Raw genomic sequence first — 22,461 nt, forward strand, 5'->3', positions numbered from 1 at the left:
CCATTCTGACCACAGATTCTGCCTTACCCTCTGAGTTTCTCTAACACTTTGTGCTTTGCTCCTCTTTAAAACTCCTTCACCTTACCTTCCTGTTTTTCATACCCATGCCATGGGTAAAAGATTTTGTCTATCTCCGCATTTTATGTCTCTTGTTTTATATACCTCTGTCAGGTCCCCTCCCTCAGCTTCATCCACTCCAGGGAAAGCAAGCTCAGCGGAGTAGACTCGATGGGCCAAATGGTCTAATTCTGCTCCTAAAACTCATGAACTTATGAACTAATATCTGCATGCCTGGACCACTCAGGCATGTTCCTGAGCAGGGAGTAATCTGTAATGGTTGGGAGAGGAGAGCAGAGCTATTTTACTGCCCCTGTAACCTTGCCACCTCCTCCACCCCCAATCATGGGAGCTGCATCGTAACAGCCGACCATCCTGCTAATTCCCTGCAAGAGGGGAATTGGATCTGGGACTTTCCAAGCTTGTGTGAGTCACATTGGGAAATATTAATGATCAGGAAATTGCTGAAAGCAGACGTCATTAATATCTCCTCATAATGTTGAAGGAGACGTGTGGTGAATTTCATACCCTGTGTTGGGTATGCTCGGGGGTTGCAGATTTATAAACAGCTTCTCTGGTCATATGCATCCTGTATGTCCTGTCATCTCTTTGTCCCACCTCTATTGAAGAGCAGAATTCTTTACAAGCAGGGCTAGTTTGAGGTATGTCCAAGAGTTATTTTAACCACGGGCTCCGCATCTTATTTATGGCCCTCTTGTTACTAAGTTTACGAGTTTGATTAGATTTTAATTCATGTCTGAACATGCCTGTTGCTTTGGTGCCAAGCTACTTTCAGATACGGCTTGAAATACATGGTTGTGTAATGTAAGATTTGGGGACTTTCTACTGGGGCTATATCAGAACAAGGCACCCGCAATGAATGACTAGTCAGTCAGGTCATCATTGCCTCCCTCAGCTGTGCACCAGCGACTTAGAAGAGATCAGGAGGTGGATCAAGTGACAATGTTTTCCTTCCTGGTGAGATTGAAGCGTTCAGTATTAATCAATGATAAGAAAAAATTACACAAGTTGGAAGCCAGAAACGACAAACGGAAGATGCTGGCAAGTCAGGCAGCATCTGTGGCAAAGGAAAACAGTCTTCACCGATGACAATGCTGGTCTTTGTCTGAGGAAGGATGTCCGTGCATGGGAAGCAATTCAGATTAGGTTTTCTAAGCTAGTAACTGAAAAATACTGATTTTGGTTTATTGATTAAGTGGGATATTGACTAAGCAGCACTAGAACAACATTTAAAAGATTTTTGGACAGGTACGTGGATAGGGAAGGTTTAAAGGGATATGGGTCAAACATGGGCAGGTGGGACTCGTGTAGATGGGGTATCTTAGTTGGCATGGGAATATTGGGCTGAAGGGCCTGTTTTCATGCTGTATGACTCCATGACTATTATTATCTAATGTACTGTGATATAACGGAAAACTTAATTTTCGTGCTATCCAGGCAAATCATATTTCATACTTGAGTACAATTAAACCTTACATGGGCACAACAGGTGGTGCTAAAGAGAAGGAAACATTGCAGAATATAGCGTTGCAGCTGCAGAGAAAACTGGGTGAGGAAAGGTCGCATGGGCTAGACTTGGATCCACTGGAGTTCGGAAGATCTCCCAGGGTGACGTGGTGGCACAGTGGTAGAGTTGCTGCCTGACAGCGCCAGAGACCCAGGTTCGATCCTGACTACGGGTGCTGTCTGTACGTTCTCCCCGTGATTGCGTGGGTTTTCCCTGAGAACTTTGGTTTCCTCCCACACTCCAAACACGTACAGGTTTGTAGGTTAATTGGCTTGGTATGAATGTAAATTGTCCCTGGTGTGTATAGGGTAGCGTTGATGTGCGGGGATTGCTGGTCGGTGCGGACTCGTCGGGTCAAAGGACCTGTTTCCGCGCTGTATCACCAAATTAAACTAAACTAAAGATCGAGGGGGAATTTGATTGATTCATGAGTGTGGACTGTCAATACAGTTGATTGACCAGATCAGAAACCGGTTCAGGCAACAGGCAGCATGGGAACAGGGCTGGTTCTAGATGATCCAGATCAATGTATGAGAGATTTACGAAGAAACAAGGAACCGCAGATGCTAGTTTACAAAAAAAAGACACAAAGTGTTGGAGTAACTCATTGGGTCAGGCCCTGGAGAACATGGGGAGACAACGTTTTGGGTCGGGAGGGTCGACTGTCGTGTTCAAGCCTGTCTGAAGAAGGGCCTCGACACAAAACGTCACCTATCCATATTCTCTGGAGATGCTGTCTGACCTGCTGAGTTACTCTAGCTTTTTGTGTCTATCTTTGGTTTAAGCCAGCATCTGCAGTTCCTTCCTACACATGTTCCCCATGGATGCTGCCTGATCTGCTGGGCTACTCCAACACTTTGTGTCTTTGTTATAAGTACGAGATTCCTGGTGTGCTGATAAATGGTCAATATTTATTTTATTCTGAATGTGGACATTAATGTAAAGTGCGGACTATTTTGTTTCCTCCATCTCTCCAGCACTCGAGGAGAAGTCAGCGGGTGAAAGTGAGTGTATCGCATTCAATGGACGCACATTCATCGAGTACCATAACACAGTGATAAGGAGGTATGTCATGTTTTTCACATATGACTGATTTCCCGACACCAGGGCCAGTGCTTGACACAATCAAAAATCTAAATGGATTAATGGATTCCCTGCCTACAACATTCATCGCTTGAGCAAGTAGGCAGCCTCCTGTTTTAGCTATCTACTTTATTGCTCTAAACACATTGAGATGATTCCGTTAATTTGTCACTCATCTGTATTTTCCACCATTTCAAGAGTGTTTAATTGTCATTTGTACCGACAACTGAACTTCTTACTTGAAGCGGCATAACAGGACTGCAACACAATACACATCGATAATATATTATAAGCAAAAAATCTGGAACTTTCTTTGGGATAATCCCAGTGGAAAAACCCCAAAGTCTTTGGTGCAAGCAAAGATAGTCCATGGTTCACAGGTTAGTTTTAGGTAGCGTTCAAGAGCCCGATCATTGTTGGTAAGAAGCTATTCCTGACCCTAGTGGTCACAGTTTTCAGACTCCTAGACCTTCCCGATGGTACGAGTGAAATGAGAGCGTGGCCAGTGTGTTGTAGGTCTTTGATAATGCTAGCTGCCTTTTTGATCCCTTTGATGGTGGGGAGGTCAGTACCTGTGATGGCCCAGGCAGTGTCCGCCACTTTGTGTAATCTCCTTTGTTCCTGGGTGTTCGAGTTGCCACCACAGGGAACTGTTGCCACCGTGTGGGCGGCACGGTGGCGCAGCGGTAGAGTTGCTGCCTTACAACGCTTGCAGCACCAGAGACCCGGGTTCAATCCCAACCACGGGTGCTGTCTGTACAGAGTTCGTACGTTCTCCCCATGACTGCTTGACCAAAATCTCCGGTGTCCTCCCACACTGCAAAGAAGTACGGGTTTGTAGGTTAATTGGCTTGGTGTTTGTGTAAATTGTCCCTGGTGTGTGTGTAGGATAGCGTTAATCTGTGGGGTGATCGCTGGTCGGTGCGGACTTGGTGGGCCGCAGGGCCTGTTTCCGCGCTGTATCTCTAAACTAAACAGACTGTGATGTAATCAGTCATCGGCTTTAACTATCAGAGGACATCCTCAGAAATAATTCAATCTAAGATGTACCTTCAGGCCTAAGTGAAACATTTCTTCCAAACCTATATTTGATTTATAGGCCAAGCAGAACTGTGCGTCTTTGTGCTTGTTGGAGATGCCTCCTGTGGAGGTTCAGGAGCTGTATTCATCTTCATGGTCCCATTCTGACCAACAATGAAAGGCATGTAATAATGTCTGCTCTGCAAGATAGCGCTACATCCCCTTTGTGTTTTGTGAGGCTCGCGCTCTCTAATGATGAGTTCAAACGTCAGTCCTGGCTGCCGGGCAAGGGAAGCCAGTGCTTTTACCAATGAAAACAAACAGCCTGATTCTTGCAATCCCAAATGTGTTCATGTCAAAGTTTATTGTGTGTCACTTTTAAATGTCCCCATATAAATGTTCGGTCCAAATGTGAAGCTTATTTATTGTTCGCCGTGGTCTACCAAAAAGCATAAAGCTTTCCTCTGTTGTCCGATCCAGTCGCTGGAAGTTGTCCAAAGTTGTGACTTGTTGTCGCTATGTTTCACTGTGTGCTGCCTGTGTTGTCTCTCATGTGTCTCCTTGTTTTCTCTATCCAAGCCATCTCGCAAATGAGATCCCAGAGTAAGTATAAAGTCCTGATCCTGTACTCATTTATGTTGCTCTTCCTCTCCGCATGTTTACATGACCATCTTATCCAAAACTACAAGTGTCGGGGAATGTGTTAGAAGCGTGCATGGGCAGTGGGTGGCTATAAGGTACAATCATTCGCCAATGCTGCATAGACGCAGGCCTGCCGTGGTTTACTTCCCATAAACTCTTACAGTGTGTGGTCTTGGATTTTATCCGTAGGAAGGAACTCCAGATGCTGACTTACACCGAAGACAGACAAAAAATGATGGAATAACTTGGCAGGTCAGGCAGCATCTCTGGAGAAATGGAATAGGTGACGTTTTGGGTTGCAGCCCTTCTTCAGACTTGAGTCTGAAGAAGGGTTCCGACCTGATACTGAGTCTGAAGAAGGGCTACAACCTGAAACGTCACCGATTCATTTTCTCCAGAGATGCTGCCTGAGTTACTCCAGCATTTTGTGTCTTTCCTGGAATTTATCTTCCTGCATCATTTAAATATCATGGGTAAAGCCCTTTGAGTCTTTGCAAGAACAATGGAGACAAACCCACTCCTCACCCTTTCCCAATGTGCTTCAAATAAATTGAAAACATTCCTTGTTGAACCATTCCATCTTCCTTCAGGAACTACAGCACATTCCATCTTTCAAGTGAGCCGAGTAGGCATTCCACATGTCACCTTTGGTTCTTTTGCCAAACGCCTTAAGTTATTGTCATCTTCTTCTCAGCTCTTTTGCCAGATGAGGCAGAGCTGAACATAGAACAGTACAGCACAGGGACAGGTTCACAAGGACCCTGTGATAATGATACCAAGTTGAACTAATCTCTGCCTGCACATGCTCAGTATCCTGCATCTCCATATAGAGGCATACATCATGGAAATAGGCTCTTCGGCCCTACTTGCTCATGCCAACCAAGATTCCCCATTTACTCTAGTCCCACCTGCCCATGTTTGCCACATATTCCTCTAAATGTTTCCTATCCATGTACCTGTCTAAATGACTTTTAAATGTTGTTATAGTACCTGCCTCAACTACCTCCTCAGGCAGCTCGATCCATACATCTACCATTCTTTGTGTGGACGGTGGATATGTCTATCCAAAAGCCTCCTAAATGCCAATATTGTATCTGCCTCCACCACCACCCCTGGCAACTCGTTCCAGGCACCTAAAGATTGCCCATCTCACCTTACAGCTATGCCCTTTCATCTTTTACAAATCTATCCTGGGAAAAGGTTCTAACTGTCTACCCTCTCTATGCAGGGAGAACATTGTCAGTTTCGACAGCTGTCCCATGAAACAAGTCTCTCATAGAGTCATACCGCATGCAAACAGGCACTTTGGCCCAACTTGCCCACGCCGACCAACTTGCCCTATGTACACTAGTCCCACCTGCCTGTATTTGGCCCATATCCCTTTAAACCTTTCCTAAAGCTGTAGAAACTATCCAAATGTTTTTTAACCCGCCTCAACGACCTCTTCTGGCAGCTTGTTCCATGCACCTACCATCCTTTGTGTGTAAAATGTTGCCCCTCAGGTTCCTATTAAATCTTTTCCCCTCACCTTAAATCTATGTCCTCTGGTCTCTCATCTCTATAGCTATTAACAAACCTTTCCTAAAATGCACAGACCATAATTAGATGCCAGTGGCCAAAGAACAGTATTATAAAGACTCATCATAAGTTTGCCTTTCTTCTCTCTACCTCCATTTATGACACCCGATGGTCATATTCACCCAGCTCTCTGCTCCTGCACCCTATTTACTTGTGTTCTTCATACGATTTTGCTGTTCCTCATTCTACTCACCAAGATTTATTGCTGTTCCTTTTGCATTATATTTTATCTTCCTTATGTCAGTTCCATTTGCCTGTCAAAGTCATCTTGAACATACAGTTGAAGTCATTTCTTATTGTGGTAAGACTTGTGTCGGGGGCACAGGAGTCTTGCAGAACCAAATGCATCTCATTGGAAACTCTGGCGTAATTCACCAGCATCTTACATCCAACTCCATAAGATCAGAGCAACATAAATCACACAGATCCTGCAGAAAAATAAAAGCATTTGTCATCATAGATGTTGTGCCATCTTCGGTCTTCCAAGGCTCTGCAGAAATCTATGAACCACCTGTGGTGTTGATTGAAGATGAAAATCTAAAACGTGTAATACATATTTGGTAATTTTACCTCGTATCTAGAAGTAATATATGACTTGCACTTTGAGGTGGACTTTGAACTGCACTAGGAGTGCTCGTGAATTCCAACTACATTAATATGCAAATTATACTACGAACTTCAGGTCAATGGTATAGACTTCCTATGCAGCAGCAAGTCTAACAGGAAACCACCCCAACAAATGGTGTCTCGCATAGATACAGATTAATGATTCATTATGTTTCATACCCACTTGACATAATTACATATTGGGCGTCATGGTGGCGCAACGGTAGAGTTGGTGCCGTACAGCGCTTTCAGTGCCAGAGACCTAGGTTCGATCCTGACTACAGGTGCTGTCTGTACGGAGTTTGTACGTTCTCCCTGTGACCACGTGGGTTTTCTCTGAGATCTTTGGTTTCCTCCCACACTCCAAAGACATACGGGTTTGTAGGTTAATTGGCTTGGTATGTCTGTAAATTATCCCTAGTTAGTGTGTGTAGGATGGTGTTAATGTCCGGGGATCGCTGGTCGGTGCCGACCCGGTGGGCCGTAGGGCCTGTTTCCACGTTGTATCTAAACTACATTAAACTAAATTACATATCATTAATATGCTCCAGTTCTGGAATGACTGTAATATTGATTTCCACTCTGGAACTCAACCCCCCTCTAACCCTACCACTGGCTCCGTTCTCCACACTTTCTTTTAACGATTAACGATTTCCCCTCTCCCAATCCCCTCCCCCACTCCCCTCCGCAACTCCTCTCCCCTCCCCCCCCCTCCCTCCTGTGTGTTGGGGGTGGTTAGTGTGTGTGTGATGCCGCAACCGCGCGTTGAGGGGATGGGACCCAACGGGTCCCCCTTGGCCTAGTAAGAATTAAAAACATGCTTCAACCCCCTAATTTATTTTAATTTTATCGTAATCCCTGAACTTTCTCTGCTGAGGAGCAGATAAATGGCTCGGTTTCAAACCCCCTCTGCTACAGGGAGGGAATGAAGGTGGTTCTGGATGCCTCTGGTTTTAGGTCCACCAGGGAGGATTGTCTAGATCAGCAAGCTGGAACAGCACCAGAGACACAAGTTCGATCCTGACCTTAAGTGCTGTCCATGTGGAATTTAAGAGACATTTGGACAGGTACATAGATAGGATAGGTTTAGAGGGATATGGGCAAGTGCGGATATGTGGGGCATGTGGACCATCTACCAGTGTAGATGGGGCATGTTGGTTGGCATGGGAAGGTTGGGCGGAAGGGCCTCTTTCCAATCTATATGAGTGGAAAACACTATATTGAGTTCTTTGGTTGGAGCTGCATAACCACAATGTGCATCGAGAATTTACAACACAGTGGACAGCCATTTGGCCCCTCACACCCATGTTGATGTTGTACCATTTCAGATTGCCACTGGATAGCTGGGATAGTATTAATCCACACGGGAGGGGGAAGGGAGTCACAGAATCACACAGTACCCACACTGTGGTCTGGCATAATGTACTCATGGTAACTCTAGAGGCCAGTCAGCCCATTTAGTCTGTGCTGGTCGGATGTGATCTCACGGGTGGGCTTAATCACACCAACTGTGTAGCCCTGCAGGTCACAGCAGTTTAGGTACATGTCCAGGTATGCTTTAAATGTGCGTGAAATAGCTTTTCCTCATCTCCCACGCTCTGCCAGTTACTTTAAAGCTTGCTTTAGTTTAGTTTAGAGGTACAGCAAGGAAACAGGCCCTTTGGCCCACCAAGTCTACGTCGACCATCAATCACCCGTTCACACTAGTTCTGTATTATCCGCCTTTCGCATCCTCTCCCCTACACACGAGGAGCAATTTACAGAAGGCCAATTAACCGGCAAACCTGCGTGCTTTGGGATGCGGGAGAAAACCAAAGCGCCCAGGGAAACCCACATGGTCACAGGGAAAACGTGCAAACTCCACACAACAGCACCTGATGTCAGGAGTGAACCTGGAACTCTAGCGCTGTGAGGCAGCAGCTCTAACGGCTGCGGCACTGTGCTGCCCCTTACTCTCCGTCCTTTATTTTCTCCTATTTACTTTTTACGTTGGCCTCTCATCATTTTATCGACACATGAGGTTAAGTCTCCCCTCAGCCTCCTCTGTCTTACTCTTTCCCCCGAGCTGACATTTCCCAGTCCTGGCGAGATTCCCCTCTGCAACGCTGTCACGCATGCATCAGCCTGGCCTATTTGCGGTGTCTGGGGTTGAAACCTGATTGTTTTCCCCGCTAGAGATGGATGACAGGTGCACGGATGACAGGACAATGTCTTGGGTGCAAATCTGTCACCAGAGCACTCCTGCTTCTGGAATGCACTTTCAGATTATTGACAAACCATCTGCTTTTTCTTTCCATAATTACTGTTTTTTATCCTCCACATTTTCTTGTCATCGTAAAATAGTATGGATTGAATAAGAAGAGGATAATGGAGACAATGACATTCTTACTTGCTGTAGCCTTACATGAAACAATACAATAATAAATATACCATAATCAATAATACAATCTTTATCATCACTACGAGTAACCAGAATATAATAGTGTGATTCCAGCAATGAGTGGGTCAGGACATGCTGAGCGTTTGACAGCACTGGGCCTCTACTCGCTGGAGTTTAGAAGGTTGAGGGGGGACCTCATTGAAACTTACAGAATAATCAAAGGCATAGATAGGGTAGATGTGGAAAGGATGTTTCCACTGGTGGGAGAGTCTCGGACCAGAGCTCATAGCCTCAGAATTAAAGGGCGCTCTTTTAGAAAGGAGATGAGGAGAAACACCTTTACTAAGAGGGTAGTTAATCTGTGGAACTCATTGCCACAGAGGGTTGTAGAGGCAAGTCAGTGGATATTTTAAGGCAGAGATAAACAAAATCTTGATTGGAATGGGTGTCATGGTTTATGGGGAGAAGGCAGGAAAATGGGATTAGGAGTCAGAGATCAGCCATGATTGAATGGCGGAGTGGAGTCGATGGGCCGAATGGCCTAATTCTACTATAACTTGTGACTTGAAGTATGTAACACAGCCAAAGCAAAGTCTACAGTAGATCATGCGTAGGAAGGAACTGCAGATGCTGATTTATACCGAAAATCAGTCTGATTAAGCGTTCCAACCCAAATCATTGCCTTTTCCTTTTCTCCAGAGATGCTGCCTGACCCGCTGAGTTGCTCCAGCATCTTGTGTCTATCTTCCATAATAGATCATTGCTGATTTGAAAGGATCGTGGTTCAAGAGCGCGATGGTTGATAGAAAGAAGTTGTTTTTGTACATGGGGGGGTCACGGTTCTCAGGCTCCTGTACCTTCTCTTCAATGGTAGCAGTGTGATGAGAGCGTGGCCATGGTGGTGTGGGCCTGGTCTTTTGATACAAGCCAGCTCCCTGTTGACCAGGGTCCCAGCATAACGCAGGGCCTTTCTACTTATCAGTGGCAGGCTCCATCCCCAGATCTGCTTTGGTTGCTGGTTAAACCCTATTCACTGGCTTACCGGCATTCAAGGTGTATGAATTCTCTACGAATGTCTGTGGTTCACAATATAATAAGTCACTGAGGAAGTATCCTTTTGCATGTACAGTTTACAAAGCTAGTGAACCTTGTGGTGGATAATTATTGGTCACTGGCTATGGGGGGGGGGGGGGGGGGGGGGGGACGCAGGGCCTTTCTACTTATCAGTGGCAGGCTCCATCCCCAGATCTGCTTTGGTTGCTGGTTAAACCCTATTCACTGGCTTACCGGCATTCAAGGTGTATGAATTCTCTACGAATGTCTGTGGTTCACAATATAATAAGTCACTGAGGAAGTATCCTTTTGCATGTACAGTTTACAAAGCTAGTGAACCTTGTGGTGGATAATTATTGGTCACTGGCTATGGGGGGGGGGGGGGGTTGGATGCCACCACAGGGGATGAAAATGCAGGCGTTTTTGCAGTGGGTTTTTTCATATTCGGTTTATTATTCCCTCCCTTAATGATTCAATTATACTTTATTGTCACATGTACCTAGGTACATGTGAAATTCTTTGTTTTTGCATGGAATACACAAAGTACGCAAAGAGTCGCCATGTATCTGGCGTCGACAAAGTTACCGAAAAATTTAAAATAGGTAAAATAGCTGACAAATGTATGGTCGTTCCACCCTTTTGATTCCCTATCCATTGCCTAATTTTCTCCTTTCCAATGTCCAGCTTTACAGATAATTAATGAATGTAACCTGGTTGACTTGTGCTATCAGGTTTATTGACTGGGGGAGACCACATAACCTAAGACACCCTTCCTTAATGTGTATTGGAATAATTGAAAATCCAACACTGGTTTGTTTTTCCACCAACCCAACTCTCAAAATAAGCGCTAGTTGCAACAGTTGTCTGCTTCTTTGGGTTTCCATTTGGCCAACTTGGGGCTGATGCACTGGAGATAACGGACCCATTTCCACTTTTTATTTTGCAATAATACTTCTCTCTCACTTTTCTAATTATTTACTTTTGGGAGGTTCTCATAACATCAGGACAATTTGGGGAACCTTAATTGGTAATTCATTTTCTTGTGAAATACTTTTTTTCCAATCACATATTTTTTAAAACACACAGTAGATTTCATTTCCTTTTTATAGCTGGTTTTTATTCCTTTTTGCAATGACCTGCACTCAATCCATGGCTGAGGGAGGTTGAAATGCACCCAATTTCCATTCAGCTATTTTACTGCCCATACAAACGCAATGGGATGTTAGAAGATTGGAGAGTGACTGATGACCACTGTGTACTACTCTTTACTATAAACTTTCATCAGACTTATTTTGTTGTAAAACAGTATTTTCTGATTTATTACTTTTGGTACTCAAAGCTAACATCTCGACAAACTGGGTAGTCCTGATTTTTGGTGCTTTCATATCTATAATGTACAGCTTATTGGTTAATTAACGTATAGCCTGGGTTTCTACAAGTCCTTAAATTTCCCATAATGATGCAGCAGTCAACAAATATCTTCACTGCTACTTACTGCATGCATGCATTTTTCTTTCTGCCCCCTAAGTCCTGAATTCATGGACTATCCCATGGAACAGAGGTGAGTTTTCATGCTTACATTCACTGCCTGTTGCTGTCTTCCTGTGTGTGGTGGCTTTTGTGGTGTGATGTGTTGGGTCTAATTATAAAGGAACTGAGAGAGAAATGGAACTTGCTGTACAAATCAACTTTTCTGCCTGTTTGGATCTAAGCTACCCACTGAATTCACCGGATTTTCACAGAATTGCTGACAATTATGGAATTTGGGTCTTATTAATATCTTATTTACAACGATCAACTTTTCCAAGATTTACAGCTTTGCTGACATTACATCAGTGACCACGATGTGTTGACCAGCACATTCTTGGGGATGTAAAGGCACTACGTAAATGTAAATCAAGGAACTGCAGATGCTGGAGTCTTCAGTAAAAGATAGTGCTGGAGGAACTCAGCTGATAAGGCAGCATCTGTGGAGGGAATAAGCAGATGACATTTCAGATTGGGACCCTTCTTCAGTCTGATTCTTTTGATGACCAGAACCAATGCATGTTAATTTCCCTCCACAGATGCTGCCTGACCCGTTGAGTTCAAGCACCTTGTGTTTTACGCAAATGAAAGATTTTCATCTTTGCTGGTTAAAACCTTCACAACTAATCCTCCCTCACCCACACTCTACCCATCCCACCAAAATAGAACATCCCTCATGGTATAGAAGCAAGGAACAGCAGATGCTGGTTTACAAAAAAGAAGACATAAAGTGCTGGATTAATTCAGCAGGTGAGGCAGCATCTCAGGAGAACATGGATAGGTGACGTTTCAGATCGGGACCCTTCTTCAAACTCACCATCCATGATCTCCAGGGTTCCTGCCTGATCTGCTGAATTACTCCACCCCTTTGGGTCTTTTGTCTTGCCTCATAATATACTTCTGCCGTAAGAGTCGAGAGACTGTCTTTGAGCACTTGGTTGTTCGAGCAAGATCCTATTTATAGATGATTGCACGTGTTATGAGCTTCAGATTTGACCTTGAGACAGTGGAATGAAAATCTATTATAATAGTAATAGGATTTTACATATTCAAGTTTTACTACCTATGCCTGTTCATTCCCATTTCCCTCTCTCATCCCCCACCCCTCCTACGCAATCCTTGTGATATTGGGGTGGCACAGTGTCGCAGCTGGTCAACCTGCTGCCTCACAGAGTCAAAGACCCCGGGTTTGATCCTGACATCGGGGGCTGGCTGTGTGGAGTTTGCACGTTCTTCCTGTGACTGTATGAGTTTCCTTTGGGTGCTCAAGTTTCCACCCACATCCCAAAGACGTGCCGCGATTGGATCTGCCTCCACACTGTTCCAGGCACTCACTGCTCTCTGTGTGTGTGGAAAAAAAATGTGTCTCACACATCTCCTTTAAAATGTATCCCTCTCACCTCTCTAGTCCTAGCTGCCATCATCCTCTGCAGATTCGGCTGTCGTGGAACAGGATTAAGTGAGGTCCTAGCAGACACAAACCAACATCCGCGTAGGATTTTTCACTGTAGAATGTCGCCATATGGATGAGGAACAGGTCATCACTCCAAACTAGTGCAGGCCTCATGCATGTGGCCATTTTAACGTGCCTTTTCCGCAGCTAAAGAGGTCATAACGTCATGTGATAGGAGAAGAATTAGACCATTCAGCCCATCTAGTCTACTCCACCATTCATGGCTGATCTATCTCTTCCTCCCAACCCCATTCTACTGCCTTCTCCCCATAATTCCCGACACCCATACTAATCAAGAATCTACCTCTGCCTTAAAAATATCCATTGACTTGGCCTCCACAGTCCTCTGTGGCAAGGAAATCCACAGATTCACCACCCATCCTCCTCATCTCCTTCCTAAAGGAACGTCCTTGTGTTTCCAATATTTCTTCCATTCCACTCCAGAAAGACAAAAACTTGTGGGAATGACTATATAAAATAAAAATATGTTTCAATGGGTGAAACCAATTGTTATTTTTGACCTTATATATTCTGTCAGTGTGAGAATTGAACCTGATACTGGCTGGGTGAATACGCTTCATTTATGCAGATTGCTAGTTTGGTGATCCTGTCACACCCGGTACCTGTCATTAGAGAACTCATGACACATGTCCACCGGCAACTCATCAGCTGTAAACTGTGAACAGAAGGATGAATCTTAAAATAAGAAATTAGCATTTTTCCATAAATACATAATTGCTTGGTGTGCCAGCGATATGTAATCCAGGATAACGATCCATGATTTATTGTTTTGTTGGATTGTACAGCAGTTATGATTGCTCTCAATTTCTTTGACATACAGACCTTACTCTGATGGTGTGTTTGATGCTATTTGTTCCATATCTTTGGAATTTGTGACAGTACAGTACAGGTCACCAGTATGGTCCATTAACCCTCTTAAGTTCACTATCTTGGTTTGTATTTTCCTATACCACACAAAAAGCAGTCTATTCAACCTATTCCGGAAATGCTGCCTGACCCGTTGAGTTACTCCAGCATGTCGTGTCTATTCACATTGGAAATTGAGATTAGATTCACCATGCTCACCAATGTTCAGCCATGATCATATTGAATGGCGGTGCAGGCTCGAAGGGCCGAATGGCCTACTCCTGCATCTATTTTCTATGTTTCTATGTATCTATGTTGTGTCTAACCTCAGGAAACAGTTTGGTGGACCATCTCCATCAACAACAAATACATTATTTTTTAGGTGAAGGGACAAAATCTATACAGTGTTAGAGATGTGGCCACACATAATTACATAGTTAATTGCGGCAATGAACACCTCAAGATGTTGCCTCACGTTGTATCTCCAGAGCTTCTGGAAATATTGTCACACTGATGTGTCTGTGCTCTTTAATCGTGACCTACACTTTACATACATGTTCTGTTCCTAACATTATTAAACCTGAGCAATGAACCAAGCAACTAACATTCGGTACAAGTAATATCCAACTCTTGAATCTGATTAAAATTCCACCATACTTCTTCCAAATCTAAAATCCCAAAATTTGGACCACTGGGTGTATGGAAAATACTTTAGTTTTTCCAAGTATTTAATTTAAATTGCTAACAGCAATGTTTAAGTGTTACAGTGACAGAGTAGTTATTGGACCCGAGAGGTGATACCGTGTATTCATTGTGTTCTCTGTGTTAATTATAGATTTGGAGTTGTGAGCTTGTTTCTCTAACAGACTTTTAATTCTTGTTTGTTTAGTGAGAAAGCGATACAAGTTAATTACTTTGAGCTGAGCATCAAAACAGAAGCGACACAGGGACTGATTCTGTGGAGTGGGAAGATTGGCGAGAGATCAGACTACATTGCCCTGGCTGTTGTGGATGGGCTTGTGCAGATGACGTATGACCTTGGATCCAAACCCGTCGTCCTCCACTCTACGATTCCAGTCAACACAAATCAGTGGGTTAGGATTAAAGCAAACAGGTAAACATGTCCAACGCATTTAATTTCATCGAGTAGGACTGAGCAGAGTTTACTGTTGAAACTCTTCCAGCAAAATGTTTAATCCATCTACAGTGCCCTCCATAATATTTGGGACAAAGACCCATCATTTATTTATTTGCCTGTCAAGTCAAGTCAACTTTATTTGTCACATACACATACAATATGTACAGTGAAATGAAAGTGGCAATGCCTGCGGCATTGTGCAAAACAACAGAACAGAACAGGACCAGTATTTGCATTAAAAAAAAGAAGACACAACAGTATTTATGCCTTGGTGAGATCAGAGTTTACAGTCCTGATGACCTGCGGGAAGAAACTCCGTCTCATTTTTGCTGCGTGACAGCAGAGGCTTGCCTGACCGTAGCGGCTGGAACAGTCCAGGTCCTTCATGATCCTGCAGTCTCTGGATCTGCACCTCCTGGTGTATAGGTCCTGCAAAGGGACGAGTGTAGTTCCCGTGGTGCGTTCGGCTGAACACACTACTCGCTGCAGAGCCTTCCTGTCCTGGGCAGAGCTGTTGCCAAACCAGATAGAGATGTTTCCGGACAGCACCAAAGTAGAAGGATTGAAGGATCCTCAGAGAGACTCTGAATTTCCTCAGCTGCCTAAGGTGTTAAAGGCGCTGCCTTGCCTTTCTTAACAGTGTGGCAGTGTGTGTTGTCCATGTCAAATCCTCTTTGATGTGGACTCCCAGGTATTTAAAGCTGCTCACCCTATCCCATTAATCCACAGTGGCGTGTACATCCTTGGTTGTTGTGCCTTTCTAAAGTCCACAATCAGCTCCTTAGTTTTTGTGACATTCAAGAGGAGGCTGTTATTCTGACACCAGAGTGTCAGGCCAGCCACCTCCTCCAGGTAGGCCTTCTAATTGTTATCAGAGATCAGGCCCACCATCACTGTGTCATCAGCAAACTTGATGATGGAGTTGGAGCTGAACTTGGCCACACATTCATGTGTGTACAGGGAGTACAGTAGGGGGCTGAGGACGCAACCCTGGGGGGATCCTGTGTTCAGGGTGAGGGGGTTGGAGATATGTCTACCCATCTTGACTACCTGGGGCCTGGTGGTCAGAAAGTCCAGGACCTAGGCAAACAGGGGAGTGTTCAGTCCCAGTTCCAGCAGCTTATCAGCAAGTCTGGTGGGGACTATGGTGTTGAAAGCTGAACTGAAATCAATAAATAGCATCCTCACATAGCCCCCCTTCTGGCTGTCAAGATGTACTCCACAATTTGAGATTTGTAATAGAAAAAATAACATGTGGTTAAAGTACATATTGTCAGATTTTATTAAAGGCCATTTTTATACATTTTGGTTTCACCAAGTAGAAATTACAGCTGTGAGCTGTGTTTATACATAGTCCCCCATTTCAGGGCACCATAATGTTTGGGACACATGGCTTCACAGGTCTTTGTAATTGCTCAGGTGTGTTTAATTGCCTCCTTAATGCAGGTATAAGAGAGATATCAGCACATAGTCTTTCCTCCAGTCTTTCCATTAACTTTGGAACCTTTTATTGCTGTTTATCAACATGAGGATTAAAGTTGTGCCAATGAAAGTCAAAGAAGCTATTATGAGACTGAGAAACAAGAATAGAGACTTTCCAAACCTTAGGTATAACTGTTCAACTGTTTGGAACATCATTAAGAAGAAAGAGAGCACTGCTGAGCTTACTAATCGCAAAGGGACTGGCAGGCCAAGGAAGACCTCCACAGCTGATGACAGAAGAATTCTCTCTATAATAAAGAAAAATCCCCAAACACCTTTTATATGCTGAAGAGAAAACTGAAGGGAACTATCCCCCAAAACAAGCATAAGCAAAAGATGGCTGCAATATAGGCCTGGCAGAGCATCACCAGAGAAGACACCCAGCAACAGTTGATGTCCATGAATCGCAGACTTCAAGCAGTCATTGCATGCAAAGGATATGCAACAAAATACTAAACATGACTACTTTCATTTACATGACATTGCTGTGTCCCAAATATTATGGTGCCCTGAAATGGGGGAGGGGGGGGGGGGGTGACTATGTATAAGCACTGCTGTAATTTCTTTATGGTGAAACCAAACTTTGTGCATCGGTGATCTGTTTTCAATGTTAATAATAGCAGCCAATTATAAGAATCATTCCTGCCCATTCTAGTTCAGTAGCATTGGTTTATTTGTCATTCCTTTCCCGGTTACCCAACAGAATACACCGATACGGGACTCTCCAAGTAGGAAATGAAGCCCCTGTGACTGGCTCTTCCCCTTTTGGTGCAACGCAGTTGGATACTGATGGAGCACTCTGGCTTGGTAAGTTGGGTACTTTAACTTTGCCGGCAGTTCTAGGAGAAAAGCTTCAAAGGAAATGATTGGCAAGATATTTAGGCTTAAACAAGTCAGTCTTCTGTTTTCAGTTGACTTTATGTTCCATACTTCGAATGGGAGCAGATTTTTCAGCTTGGTTTATGTGAAGGAGTCGACATGTGAGAAGCGCAGTGATGCAGCGGGTAGAGCTGCTGCCTCACAGTGCCAGAGACTGAGAGGGCGCAGCATCCAAATAGAAGGATGCACGTTTAGAATGGAGATCGGGAGGAATTTCTATAGCCAGAGGGTGGTGAATCTGTGGAATTCATTGCCACAGACGGCTGTGGAGACCATGTCATCATGTATTTTTAAAGCAAAGATGGATAGGTCTGTGATTAGTAAGGGCGTCAAAGGTTACGGTGGAAGGCAGGAGAATGGGGTTGAGAGGGAAAGATAGATCTGCCATGATCGAATGATGGAACAGACTCAATGGGCTGAATGACCTAATTCTGCTCCTATGCCTTATGGCCCATGACACAATAAGTTAATGGTGTAGAAATTCTCTTTGAAGAAAGTCAGTGCAAACACTGCTCAATACCAATCTCAGATTTCTATATTTCATTGCTTCATGACGTTTCTATTGAAGATGCACAAATTTCAAAGTGTAATTAACAATTAATATTACAAATATGATGACGTTATTTTCTTAGAGCTGCCAATGTGAATATGTTCTTTCTGACGATCCTACAGTTATTAGGCTTCCTGAGCATAGAGAAAAAAAACACATTCTAACATTGGTTTAGTAATGCATTAACGGGGATTCAACCATATTGATCTGTATCATTAGAACTAAGAGTTCCTTGGCCTGTAATGCAATATCCCCATTAATACAGTGGGAACTGATTGAACAAAAGTGCTTGGATTAGAGATTTATATCCGTGCAAAGCTTTTAGTTTTATCGGACATGCTGTGCCCTAGTCTCACGGATAATTGCTCTTATTGTCTAGGCGGAATTGAGAAGCTGGCACATGGAAACAGATTACCGAAGGCCTACAGCACTGGTTTCATCGGCTGCATAAAGGACGTGGTCATTGATCGTCAAGAACTTCAGCTAGTGGAAGACGCCTTGAATAATCCCACAATATTACACTGTCCAGCCAAAAAATGAACAGGCTCTGCCTACTGCTGTAATTATTTTCTATTTTTGTATACTTTTATTGCTTTTTATATTGAAAATGTTTTTGTTGCAGTATATCAAGCTAATCTCACAAGCAAACCAAATGATCTAAATGTCCTTGGCTACAATTACACTGTACACAGTTCAGTTGTACTTGAACCTGTGATATTTGGTGCTGGTGTTACCTACTGTCTTCATTGAATCATTTTGCTTCACACTCTGGTGGTTCAGCTCTTCTTAATGGTAACCGGCAGTTAAATGCCATTATGATTGCTACCTGCAGACCGAACATGACTAATGTGTTTACACAGATTTGATCCATTATATCAAATTGCCATACACGATTAATCCCCAGATGTTTTATTCCTTTACTCATAATAAATTGTGCCTTTTTTTTGTTCCATTATGTACTTCTTTGAGAATTAGACACATTGCAAGACTGAACTAGCCAACGCTGAGGGTGTTTGTGGAAAATGAGGGCTAAAGCTGAGAAAATCTTTGAACAAAAGCAAATGCAGCTGTGAATAAGGAATTAGGTTTCCCCTTCGTTCTTCAAAAGTATCCATTTCAAAACTTAAACAGGCAGGCCCGTTCTCTGGGTCTCTCACGTAGTTCAAAGTTGCTTACAAATCATACTTCACAAAACAAGCTTTTAAATTAAACTGTTAACATCATTGTGCTTTTGTCTGAGACCAGGAAGTGAACACCATTGATTATCCTAATAGTTTGTGGAAGGATAATTTAGATTGGATCAAGTAATGCGATAGTTTGTGAAGTTCATTGGAGTCTCTTCATCACCGTAAGCTCCGACAGTCTGTCCATAACATGTTGCTCACAGTTCTTTGCTGCAATGCCCCTGACTTTAAGGTAAACATTTACTGCTTTTCATTCACAGGCAAAGTGTGGAAGGAAGCCGACACAATTGATAAGGGTTTGCTGTTCCATTTAACAATACTTCTATCTGTAATGACTGAAAGTGTTCCAGCCACAGGAATAACCTCCCACTTGTATTGCTCACTGTGTATAGTGTATATAGTAAGGGCGATACCTTTTGCTTAACACTTGTGAGATTGCATGTGGCCTAAAGGCCTTGGACTGTGAGAAATATGTCTGTATGTTAAGGGTCATGAATAAAGACTGACGTTTTGTTGGAATTGACATGCAAGGGAAAGAAGCAAAGAGCTTTGACCCACATGTGGTAATTTCCTCCTTGCTGTTAATGTACTCCACCTGCAGACCTGGCCAATGGAGAGAACGAGGGCACTGGTTGCTGCTGTAAAGCTGTATCCACTTGGTAATTGAACATTAGAAAATGAGCTTTGCTTTAGTGAACGATGAATTTACGCCGAGGATTTTGCAAGTGGTATGAGTGGCGGTGAATGTGTCGAGACTGCTGTAAAATTTGGTCTCTGCAATGTGCATTGATTCAGATTGTGATACTAGTTATCAGCGTTACTCATTGGTGTCATTCTTTGACTTCTCGATCACCTGATTTTCCTTTCCATAGAGAGTATTTTTTTTAAACAATTCAGCCTTAACAATTAGTATGTATTTGCGGAATTTATTTTTTATTGTATGACAGCCAAATGCATTTCATTAGTTCAGCCTGCGAGGAAGTTGCTCAGAGCCAGGAGGACATATTGAGTCAGCAGGACACAGGAATGTGTTTGCCTACTGATGGAAATGTAAGGTGGACAAACACAGGTAATGGTCGTGATCAGAATGCTCCTGATATTTACAGGCCCTTCCATATTGCAGGATTTGGCTTTTTTTTTAAATGTAATTTAGCCAAAAGATATTCTGTGAAAGCAATGACATTAATTGATGATGGATCCTCATTGTGTGATATTGTCATCTGTTAAGGCCAATTATAAATCTTGGTCGTTGCCATGGTTTTAAATGCTACCTGCGATCATCAGGCTGCAGGTTTTTCTGCATTATTGGTCATTTTGTTGCCTTTATTTTTGAAGTAACCTCTGGCCTTTTTGCATTCCCCTAAATTTTCTGTGCCCTGTTGTCCCTACTTTGCTTTCCTCCCCAATATTGCCAGCTACAGTGAGCACACAGCTCTGGAACGCAGGTACTAAGGTTCGAAGGGAGTCAATGGAATGAGCTTGTGTGTTATTCCGAATTGGGAGAATTGAGTTGGACGGAAACATTCCAAAATGCCGTGTCTTGTCTTCAGAAATGTTTGTGAGAAACGGGGGGAGGGGAGGGCGGCCTCAGAAATGCCTTAAATGCCAAGTTCGCCGATCTTGTAGTGAACTTCACTGCACACACCTTGTGTCGTGCACTTACTTTTATTTGACGTTTTACTGCTGGTGTTTTAACTCTAGTGTAAAAAATTATTCGAGCCCTTTTTTTTTAAAAGAAAGAAATTGCTGGTTTTATTTATGTGTATCCATACAATGTATTTTCTGGTACATGATCATTGTAAACTGCTGTAATTAATCTGTAAGGACAGTGCACAGTATGTGATCAGCATGATGTAACCATTACTAACTTTATTACTCGTGTCCTTTGGCCAATCGTCATGAAATAAAGTGTAAAACTTCCAAACACGTTTGGTTCCTCTTTCTGTGTGGAAAGATCAAGGTCTGTTCAAAAATGGATATTAGATTTGTGACGTTATTAGACTGCGCAACAATAGTAACTGAAGCAAATGCAAAATCCTGTGGGCACTGGAAAAATCTGAAGGTCCTGGAGTACTGAAGAGGTCAGGATGTAGAACGAGTCACCAGAGACTCTGGTTCGATCCTCACTGTGGATGCTACCTGCCCTGTGCAGGCTTTGTACATTCTCTCTGCAACCAAGTGTGTTTTCTCCGGGTGCTCCGGTATCGTCCCACATTCCAAAGACATGCGGGTTTGAAGATTAATTGTCTTCTGTAAAATGGCCCTAGTGTACAGGATGTGAAAATGAAATAAAGTTGAACTTGTGTATGGGTGATTAATGGTCGTGTGGACTCAGTGGGCCGATGGACCTGTTTCCACGCTGTATCTCCAACCTAAAAAGTATCTGTGGAGCCGGAAACAAGAGTTATAGACACGCAAGGGACTGCAGATGCTGGTTCATAAAAATAGGACACAAAGTACTGGAGTAACTCAGTGGGCCCGGCAGTATCTGTGGAGAACATGGATAGGTGACATTTCAGGACCTGACCCTTGTTCAGATTGATCATTCTCTGACATATCTTGGAGATAGATCTCAACATTTTTGCATTGAAATATGTAGTTTCCCATAGGATCAGGTGGTATTCTCTCTGTTCACTCTGCCTGTACGGAGAACGATGTTGGCCATTCAGCCCTTTGGGCCTGTCCTATTACTCAGTAACATTTTTTGCACTTTGTCCTTATATCGCTCAATATCTAAACATCTGCCAAACTCTATATTGAATAAACTGAGAGACTGAACCTCCAGGAAACTTTCAGGTAGTGTAACCCAACAATTCGATCTGAGTGAAGAAATATCTTCCCATTCATCTTCCGAATTGCCAGATATTCTAACTCCAGTTCCGGATATCTCAACCTGGAGAAACATAACAGCATCTACTAGTCAAATCCTGTAGGATCACCTCTTGAACTTCAAAACTCAACTGAGTATAGGCTCAAATTGTTTAATCTCCCCACATGGGATAATTCCATCCCTCTTTCATGCTCATTCCAGGAATCAGATTGCGAACCTTTGTTGCATTCCCTCCATTGCAAGTTTATCCATTACAAGTGAAGGTGACCAGACCTGTAAAGGAGCTTCCCAGATGTGATCTAACCAGTCAGAATCCTTTTTTCCCCAGAGTGGAAATGACAAAGACTAGAGGGACACAAAATACTTGATTAACTCAACGGATCAGGTAGCATCTCTGGAGGAAACGGATAGGTGATATTTCAGGTCGGGACCCTTCTTCAGACTGCGAGCAGTACCTGTCCTTTTTCTCAAGTCAGCAGAAGGGTCTCGACCCAAAACCTCACCTATCCTTTTTCTCTATAGAGATGCTGCCTGACCAGCTGAGTACTCCAGCACTTTATGTCTATCCTTGGTATAACCAGCATCTGCAGTTCTCTGTTTCTAG

At 43.4% G+C, this 22,461-nt stretch overlaps 1 protein-coding gene across 8 annotated transcripts in view; it reads left to right on the forward strand.

Annotated features, from left to right (window-relative positions):
- Positions 1-20,953, forward strand: part of agrn (agrin) — a 481,438-nt gene extending 460,485 nt beyond the window's left edge. For 3 of the 8 annotated variants that reach the window (XM_033048563.1, XM_033048564.1, XM_033048568.1), the window contains 6 exons: positions 2,563-2,650; positions 4,268-4,291; positions 11,476-11,508; positions 14,684-14,908; positions 17,118-17,221; positions 18,223-20,951. In XM_033048563.1, the coding sequence (XP_032904454.1) occupies positions 2,563-2,650; positions 4,268-4,291; positions 11,476-11,508; positions 14,684-14,908; positions 17,118-17,221; positions 18,223-18,383 (635 nt within the window). In that variant the 3' untranslated portion in view covers positions 18,384-20,951. Of the gene's footprint in view, positions 1-2,562; positions 2,651-4,267; positions 4,292-11,475; positions 11,509-14,683; positions 14,909-17,117; positions 17,222-18,222 lie in introns of all 8 variants that reach the window. The other 5 variants (XM_033048567.1, XM_033048570.1, XM_033048569.1 and 2 more) reach the window with 3 other exon arrangements.
- Positions 20,954-22,461: the final 1,508 nt, after the last annotated feature.

The sequence above is a fragment of the Amblyraja radiata genome, chromosome 31, assembly GCF_010909765.2.
Source record: "Amblyraja radiata isolate CabotCenter1 chromosome 31, sAmbRad1.1.pri, whole genome shotgun sequence".
Taxonomy (NCBI): Eukaryota; Metazoa; Chordata; class Chondrichthyes; order Rajiformes; family Rajidae; genus Amblyraja; species Amblyraja radiata.